Here is a 10,101-nt window from a genome sequence, read left to right as displayed (position 1 = left end):
AAAGGCTTATTTTGAAGTCGATTTAATAATTATGAGGAATTTTATTATAATATTTTGTACCTTGACAGTCGCGTGCGATAGAGGGAAAGGTAAACTAGATATAGAGTTTTACATTGTACTATTATAACCCCTCTAAGAAGAAAAACGAAAAGATAGGTTTTGTAAAAAAAAAAAAATTCATAATAATCATTACTGTTACATCATTTAGGGTAAAATTGTTACTTACTGACTTTCTTTCTTTTAGCTCAAAGTTTAAATGTTCGTTGTTTAGCTGTTCGTCTATCTTTTTAAAAAAAAACACTTTCGACTTCGTCTCTATAAAACCAATTTTTTCACCAATTTCTACAAAACTTGTCATAAACAATCCTTAGATGAAGGTTGAGGCCATCTGTCCTGTCCGCCACCCTGCAAGTGATACCAAATCGCCTCGACCTTAAGATGAAGCGGATTCAATTTTACACAAATGAAGGGCCGAGTCTTTTTTTTAAGAGGAGTTAATAAAACGTTAAGGAAAATTAGTAGATTGTAGTTGTATGTTTTAAAATTTTATTCTTAGGAACCAATTGACAGGAAAAATTTTAAAGTAAACTAAATTGAAACCTTCATAGTTTATTTAGTTTCAACCTTAAACGCCTGTTAGAAGGGTGTAACAATGATTTCTGGAAAGGGGTTATAACGCCTTTTATTTAAACAATAAAATGCTTTCTTTTTTTGTTGTTACTGGAATGAACGGAAGCAGCTGTTGCAGAAAAAATACATAACCCGCGTAAGCGGGTTATGTAAATTTTTTCTGCAATAGCTGCGACCGTTCATTCCAGTAACAACAAACAAAGAAAGACATTTTATTGTTTATATTTATATCTGTTTAAATTATCATTTTAAGTAGGATTAAAAATATTAATTATTGTGTTAATGATGCGAACGTCTTTGTACGTTTCATTGATGGAACAGCCACTGATTAAGAAATCTATACAGGTGATATGCCTAATGTAGTTTATGCAGGGATGAATGCAATGGGTTTTCTTAAGAAATAAAGAAGAAAATATTCAGTGGATGTAAATATAAAGGTATAATAACACCGTTTGGAAGGCGTTTTAAGGCCTTTGGAAAGGGAAAGGCGTATTTACGCCTATTGTAAAGGCGTAATAGTCCTTTTAGAAAGGCGTAATAATGCCCTTTGAAAAGGCGTAATAACGCTTTTTTCACGTTATTACGCTTTTTTCGCGTTATTACGCCTAGGGGAGATCCAAGTTTATTCAAATAAGTGACGTACGTAGTATCGTTTGAAAAGGGGGGGGGATTCTTTGACGAGCAAAAAAGAAGAAAAGTATCTTAAAACACGGAAACACTTCGTTGTTGTTGTAAGAGGTGTGTGTGTGTGTGGGGGGGGGGGGGGTCAGCGCTAACTTTCTCTCACAACACTAAACTTTTTAATGAACAACAAGAAGTCGCAACCAGCCTTTTATTGAACATTTCAATAGTAAATAATTATGTTAGGAAAAGTGGGGGCAGGTGCCCTATACACTACATGCCTGCAAACCATGTCTCTATCCCTTCCCTCCGGGGTAAGAAATCACTAATATTATTTTTTCTTGCTTTTTTTCCAGGTGAGTGATATGACCCAGAAACCTATGATTTCAAATTAAAATTAGTACATGACTATACATACAGGATACGCTATAATTCTTGATTTCCATTTCAATGAGAGTATATTAGCCATTGACAATTAATTCATTTTTCAGAAAAGTACACATCCATAATTTATATCAATGGGACAAGAAGATTTCTTATTGTGATGTTATCTATCAGTGATTTCTGTAGTTAGGTGGGTGAAGGATTATAATACCCTAGCAGAGGATGACAGTGCTGTTTTGAAATTTTTGAATGCTGGCCTAGGCAGGATTTTTCATAAAACTTGTTTTAAACTTATTTTCATGGCCTGCCCCCTTAATCAAAGATGTGGGTGTATATTATTATAAATTTATAATATCATATTGACATTGTTTGTGGGTGTAATATTGGTGATTTTTATTTCTTGGAATGTGTTGTACATGTAATTAGTTTCACCAATTTAAAAAAAGTTCAAACAATAAAAGTTATACACCTGATGTATTTGTCTCACAGACAAAATATGTTTGTCTTGTAAGTAACAATCTAGTCATATAAGAATCTTTAAAAAGATTTATTTCCAGATAAAATGTTTCAACAGAATCAACCAACAATTGTCATGCACTTTGTCTGAGTATTGTTAGTGAATCATTTATTTAATCTTCCCTCTCGTATGTTCTTTAACATTTTCAGTCCCATTCTTTTCGCTATTCTGTAAAAAACAAACAACAAAGATTTACAAGATTACAATACATTGTACTCTGCTGTACCAGCATCCTGTCTCAAAATATAAAAAAAAAATAATTAAAAAAGGTCAACAATTCTAAACAGAATACATCTATCAAAAATATAATGTGCAAATAATACAAAAAAATCTTGGTTTGGCCTTTCTTTACCAAGATTTAAGTTTTGTGTAAGTAGGAAGATTTTTCTCCTTAAAGTAAGGTTTCCTCAGAAAATAACTTGTGTTGAACAAGAGACGTTTGTAAAACACTTATGCCCCCCTCCCCCAAATTATTGGAATTTTCTAAGTCCAAAGGACATTACTCTGTCCAAAATGCTTTGATCATACCCAAAACAGAACTTGACTTAGATATTCTTATGATAAATCTGTATACCAAATTTCATTTCATTTCAGTATGTGCAACCTCTGCAAAGAAAATGAACGGAAACTGCAAATAATTGGAATTTTTCTAAGTCCAAGGGGCATAACTCTGTTCAAAATGGCCCGAATGTACAAATCAAATTTGATTGTCCCGAATGTTTTTTGTTGTTGTTGTTTTTTATTAATATAAATTGTGATATTTTGCTAGAGAGAGAGGGGTGGGGGAGAGAAAGAGAGAGACACTGTCACTCACACACTAGATAAATTAGGGAAGTACTGGAATCCATAGGTAAACAGCAAGACAGGATTGAGGGCTATCCAGGCTTCAGACAGACGGTTAGCGATGGCAATGGAACATAACTCTGCACAGCGAGCAGTGGACATTCTCTTATCAGAAGAACTCATTTTCTCTTTTAATTCCTACAAAGAACAAAAAATATTTTTAAAACTTGCTTTTAGAAAGTCCTTGGGACATAAATGTTTAGTTCCATATTACCAAAATTCTTTATATCCATATAAGAAAGTGTTATTATGTGGGGGATGGTGAACAGACACAATCTCCTTATAACTGAGATTTCTTAATATCTGAGGTCATTATAAGCAATTTTTACTGTACATTCATTTTAAAGACAAATCTGTATGCTCTGTATGATAATTAATGCTGTCTGTTATATCAATATTTTTCTTCTGAATCTTTTGTTTACTCTACATTTTTCTTTCTCTTTTTCTTCACTCTATATTTTGAGATATTTGTTGTTCACCTCTCCAGGTTTCCCTGTAAATGCTGTGTCCAGTAGATTAGAGAACACAGGACCGGGACAGAGAAGAGTGACCGCTATGTTCTGGTCAAACGTCTCCACGGCCAGAGTAGAAAACCAGCCCTACAACAAAGACAATACTCTCTATAACATGCTTAATTTGTGCTTTACTTCCATTATAAAAATGTACTCTCACTCATTTTTGATAAAAATTTTGTTAATGGATACCAGTAACATTACATGTATTTAAATGTGCCTCACGGCATTGGCTCAAATAATTAGAGATTCACATTCAGAAACAAATGATTTTGTCTATATTGTAGTTTTTTCCACAATGTTTAGTAGAATATTTTTTCCTATTATAAAAAAAATTGAAATAAATGCATATAACTTAAGAGTCAGTTGCTTTATTTATCAATCTTTCCAAATTTAATGCACAAATAATTTACCAAATTCATTTTTTTTAAAAAGTTATTTTTTGTCTTGTACTCTCTCTGTTTTATGTACTGGAATCTTTTTTGTTTGAGCACAAATTTCTTGTACATAGCTATGATAGGTACCTGAATTGCATGTTTACTTCCTGTGTAAGATGCAGAATTTGGAGCACCTGAAACAAAGAAATACATTTTTTATTTTACAACATCTTTAAAAATTAGCATGAAATCCAATGGCATGAAAATGGGTTTCCTACTTTTAATTCTGAAAATTGCTGTGGCAAAATGAAAAAAAATAAGAAAAAAATGAGAAAGAATTGTTCCAGTTTCAATTCAATTCAATTCAATTTATTCTCTCAAAACCATGTAAATGGTACATGAGGTACAAAACATATAAAACATATATACATATAATACAGTGGGTCAAGCAGAAGGTGATAATTAAGGAGAACAGACAATACTATTAATTTTAGAAATAAATGTACACAATTGTTTCAAAGAATCAATATCATTTTGGCACATGATTTCACAAAACTTGATATTTGGATAAGAACAGAATTTTTGGTTCAAATAAACTTTTCTTAATTGGTTTAAAGCACTACATTCTAAAATATAATGATACTCATCTCCTATCTGGTTATTACTACATAAGCTACAAACTCTTTCATTTCTTTGAGTACCATTCCATCTACCTGTTTCAATTGGGAGGTGGTGATTTGTGGTTCTAAACTTAACAAAAGTTTTTCTGAATTTAGATGATAACAGTGTTAAATATTTTTCGCACTCAAAATTGGTTTTAAAAATTCTATAATTTAAACCTTTTGAAGATTCTTGAACTTCACTATTCCACTTTTGAATATATTGATCTTTTAATCTTTGTTTGACTGTAGCAGTTATCCATTCTACATTATAAAAATGATGTTCGTGCTCATACCATATATTTGATAAACCACATCTATCAAAAATCTTTTGTACAAAGGATATCCATGAATTTTTCATTTCCTCTTTATCATGTTGTTTACGTAAATACATATATACTATTCTACACAATTTGTTTTCTTTTCCATTCACAAGGTTTGCCCAATATTTTATCATTCTTGAGTAAATATTTATGTGTAATGGAAATCTACCAGTTTCTCCATAAATCATATAACTCGGGGTGCTACTTTTCAGATTCAATATATGTTTTAAATAACGTAAATGTACTCGTTCAATAATATCGATATTTTCATACCCCCATATTTCACAGCCATATAACAATACTGGTAAAACTACTTTATCAAACAAATCCAATTGACATTCGAAGGGGAGATTAAACTGCCTAATTTTACGTATCACACCATACATTGCCTTTTGTGCTTGTTCACATAGGTGTTTTCTTGCTTTACATAATGAGCCTGTACGAGAAAATACAATCTCTAAATAATTGAAATCCTTGACTACTTCTATGATACTGCCATTATATGTAAAAATATTCTTTGGCTGTCTACCCTTTGAAAAAATAAGTATCTTTGTTTTCTTGATATTCACACATAATTTCCATTCTTCACAATATTTGTAAAATTCATTTAGTGCTCTCTGAAGATCTTCAGCAGTTTCGGCAAGAATTACAGTATCATCGGCATAAAATAAGATAAACAATTTCATATACAAAAACAACTCATCCTCTATACCTTTGCTAATACTAGACAAACCAACAATATTCTTTTCTGTCAAAAAATCTTCCAAGTCATTAATATATAATGAAAATAAGAAAGGCGATAAGTTTTCACCTTGTCGTACACCAACATTACAATTAAAAAATTCAGATGACAAACCATTCATTTGTATTTTAGATTTTATACCACTATACATATTTTTAATAAAAGTAAAACATTTACCATTGACCCCACTTCTGAGAAGTTTGCACCAAAGTCCCTCGCGCCAGACTGTATCAAACGCTTGTTTAAAGTCTATAAACGCACAAAACAATTTTCTTTTGCTGTACGTTAATTAATGTCTGAGATAAAAATTGTAATAATAGGATATTGTCTAAAGTAGAGTAACCTTTTCTGAACCCAGTCTGACTTTCTTTAATAAGCATAACTTCTTCTGCATAATTTTCTAAACGGCTACCTAATATTCTTGTAAAAAGTTTACCTAAACAGCTTAAAAGGGTAATCGGGCGGTAATTTTCAGGATGCGTTGGGTCACCCTTATTTTTGTAGATTGGTTTCAGGATACCAATTAACCAGTTTTCTGGTACGATACCAGTTTCAAAAATAAGATTGAAAAAAGTTTCATAAATTGGCAAAAATAATGGCAAAGTTGTTCTTATGTGCTCATTTAAAATATTATCGAACCCCGGGGCCTTACTGTTCTTCAAATCATTGACAGCTGATGAAATTTCCTCCCTGGTAATTGGATAGTCTAACAGCTCATTATTATTGTAATTATCTACATGTAAATAGTTCGTCCAGTTAACCTCAGTATTTTCAATATTACTAGTTTCATTCATATCTCTGAAATAGTTAAACATCGAGTCTAAATCCGAAGAGCTTTTTTCTGATCTTTTAGTACTATTAAGAATGTTCCAATATTCTTTTGTATTTGTTGTACGTAATTTCATAAGTTTCTGCGATAAGTCTTTTCTGTACTGTTTTATTGAGTTATCCATTACCTTTTTGTAATATTTACTTGCTTTCTTCAGACTTTCTTTATTTTCACTCGTTTTATTTGCGTTATTTATGCGCTTCGCTAAATGAAATTTTCTCCTTGCTGTTTTACAGTTACTGTTAAACCATGGTTTATCTTTTTTCTTTACATTACAAGTTCGAAAACTTTTCTTTCCGAATGATTTCTCAGCAGCACTGAAAAATGTATCACACATTCTTGAAATTACATTGTTGACACTTTCATTAGTAACATTATTTGAGGTTCTTAAATTTAATAGTTCTTGTTCGATACTTTTTAACATAGACTTGTCAATGTTCTCACGGAAATCGTCTGCTTTGTCATTCGACCAGAGCGTTACACGTGATTGGTTATTTACAGGTGTGTTACTAACGGTAGATATAATTTGCTCAATAACAATGCTAAATGAAACAGGGCTATGTACGTCTGAAAACATTTCACAAAATTCTAGGATGTCAAAGTTTCTTAACAGTTTGAACATTTCCATACTTGCTAGAACATAATCGACTGTGCTAGTATTTTTACAAGTGAGTGCTCCTACATCTCTATCGCCACCTACGCGACCACCAGCAGAAAAAAAACAAGCATAAGATGAAGAGCAAATGAGTCAAGCATAATCAGTGACAGAAGTCAATTTTAACCCCCCCCCCCCCCCCCCCCCCGCCTTCCCTCTTTAAATATTTATATTACACTGAAAAAGTGAAGACATACTAAGTTTTCCTGCAATACTGCTCATGACAACAATATGTCCCTCCTTCCTCTCCAACATATGTGGGAGCACCTGCTTTGTAAGGGAGAGAACTCCCAAAACATTCAGCTCTAAAACTTCCCGGTCAGTTTCTATGGATGTCTCCTCAAACAAAGCACGCTGTGAGCGGCCAGCATTGTTAACCAGAATATCAATCTGAAACATCTTTAATAATCAATTACCTCACCTTACACAAAATAATGGAAAAGAGAGCAATGTGTTTTTGTGGCGAAACAAACAAAAACAAAAAACTACATGGTAAATGCAATCCAGAATATGAATTCTTATTTTCTTACAGTCTTTTTTTTAGCTTGGGAAGAAGTCTGTCTTAAGCCACAGTTACCTTGCTGAAATGTTTTAACACATGTTGAGTAGCCTGTGAATGCGTCTCAAACTTTAGTACATCCAGAGGCAGCACCAATATGTCTTCGTCCTTGACTTTTCCACGCACTGGAAAAAGCAAAACATCTAACAACTGTATATGAAATTATTCAAAGTAAGATAAATACATAAGTATTCCGAAAAATGTTAATTTGTGTTTATATCTGTAACAGGAAAGGAAAAAAAGGCAGCAGAATCATAGTTGCCAACTCACCCGATTTCGTCGGGTCACACCCGATTTTTCAACCCGTAACCCGATTATTTTTTATGACCCGGCGGGTCATGCTTATCACCCGATTTTTGCCGATCAACCCGAAAATCTCCCGATTTTCCGGATTTGGTTCGTAAATTAGGTTGCACTTTTAACTTCCAGTTACAACCCAAGCTTAGATCTACGTAAACAATGCCGATGGATTAATTATCAGTGCAGGTGTAAACAATTAACTGGGTGTTGTTTTGACAAATCAATGTTTGAAGTCAATTAAAATGGCTTCCGATAGAACTAGGTCGTTATCAGGGCCAACAGGAACAAATTGAACCAAACACATGTCTCTGATTGAACCAAGAACAAGGAAAAGAGAAACGATATTTATGTACATATCAAGGAATCTTGGAAAAAAAAAAAAAAACCTTTCATTCTAGATAAAATAAAGTGATCAAAGACAGTGTAGGCCTAACTTCAAAATTAAAACATATTGCAGTAGTTAATTAATTAAGAGAGAGGAAAAATAACTTCAAAACTGAAATTGGTATACTTTCAAATTTAGCAGAAACTGAAAAGGCTTTTTAAAAAAATGCACACTTACTTAAGGTCAATACTGATACATGAAACCTTCAATTTTCATTTTTAACCATGTTAACATATAAATTTAAATCAAATTATGTATGAATTTTTTGTCATAGTAAATTAAATCCTTTTTCAATAAAAGAATTCTCAATACAAATACTTTGTATATATATGTATAAAATTTACTAATGGTAAATATGTCGTGAATGTCATTACGCGTTATGACCAGATTTTTTACTTTCCAAATCTGGTCATGACCAGATTTTTACATGCTGGAGGTTGGCAAGTATGCAGCAGAATAGACCAGGATTTGAACCTAGGCCCCTTGAATCATTAGTCCAGTGCTTTACCAACTGAGGTATCTGGCCACTGGCAATGGACTTGTCTGACCACTACATTCCTCCCACCTTAAAGATTCTTAACTCCTTAAGATACCAAAGGTAATAGGAAAAGAGGAAAAGGAAAAAAAGTGATGGACCAGACTATGATTTAAATACTTGGGGTCCTTAAATCACTAGGCAGGGGCTCTAGCAACTGAGTTATCTGACTACAGCTGGCAGCTGAATGTGTCTGACTGTCTGTATCCATAAGCATACATGTATACAGATAAAATTTCAAATTTTACTGTCAATTTGTTAATCAAAATTTGCAGACTTTCTTTAATATTTAAGGATAATACTCAATTTCTATTAACTCCATCTTCTTTCCATTATCCTTAGGATATAAACGTGTTTAATTATATGTGTATCAAATACAGTTATCTCTAAAGACTTACACAGACATTCCTTCTTGACTCGTGCTAGCTCCTTTTCTCTGCGAGCTGACAGGCAGAGCTTACAACCAGCTTTAGCTAGCTCATATGCCAAACATTCACCAATGCCACTGGAAGCACCAGTTATCCATACAACTTTGTCCTTCAGTACATCTGAAACATGTATGAAAATGTCTTACATGAAAAACCATGAGGAAAAATGCATCATTGCAGAGAGTCAAAATACTAGGAGAGGGAATCCCAATCATGGTCATTCTGCCAGATGTGTGTATACTGGTATGTGTGCTCTTACAGGTGAGGTAGAGAAAATTTAAGCTGACCATCCTATGACAATCAATCAATTCAGTCTCAAGACCACTAAATACATGTATATGGATAGAATATATTTCTCAGAGCAAGAAAATACCAAAAATTAAAATATACTCTACATTCATATGATTGTGGTAAACTTACTTGGTTTCTTTCCAAATTTTTCGGCAAATTGTAAGTAAAGGTCACAGTCACCGATCAAAATCAGGACAAAAAGCACAGAATATATAGCCACAACTCCAAGGAAGAAGTAGAACAGGTAATCAAGCATGTTTCCCTCTGTTTAATATCACCTGAAATAATAATTACACTGGTCATATACTGTAAATCATTTTTTATAACATCATAATTTTTTATTCACTTTCTAAAAAATGTATAGTAATTGTCTACATCAATTTTTTCGGAAGTGAATGGTAATTGTCATACATGTACTTTGTCATTTGTAGGGCTGGGACGATACAACTTTTTCTATATCAATACGTATCACAATATTTGAGCAATGATACGATATGTATCACAATATGTT

The 10,101-nt window shown here is 32.7% G+C and overlaps 1 protein-coding gene across 1 annotated transcript; it reads right to left on the bottom strand.

Annotated features, from left to right (window-relative positions):
• Positions 1-2,166: 2,166 nt before the first annotated feature.
• LOC134260727 (dehydrogenase/reductase SDR family member 7-like) lies at positions 2,167-9,875 on the bottom strand. The gene is made up of 8 exons (XM_062743275.1): positions 9,720-9,875; positions 9,270-9,419; positions 7,670-7,776; positions 7,290-7,482; positions 4,032-4,078; positions 3,475-3,594; positions 2,967-3,133; positions 2,167-2,320 (listed from the first exon to the last, which is right to left on the bottom strand). The coding sequence occupies exons 1-8, from the start codon at positions 9,844-9,846 to the stop codon at positions 2,257-2,259; spliced, it is 975 nt and encodes a 324-aa protein (XP_062599259.1). The 5' UTR covers positions 9,847-9,875; the 3' UTR covers positions 2,167-2,256.
• Positions 9,876-10,101: the final 226 nt, after the last annotated feature.

Source organism: Saccostrea cucullata, unplaced genomic scaffold (genome assembly GCF_032062105.1).
Source record: "Saccostrea cucullata isolate Sc308-1 unplaced genomic scaffold, CSIRO_AGI_Scuc_v1 ctg18622, whole genome shotgun sequence".
NCBI lineage: Eukaryota > Metazoa > Mollusca > Bivalvia > Ostreida > Ostreidae > Saccostrea > Saccostrea cuccullata.
This window is presented reverse-complemented; position numbering and strand designations above follow the sequence as displayed.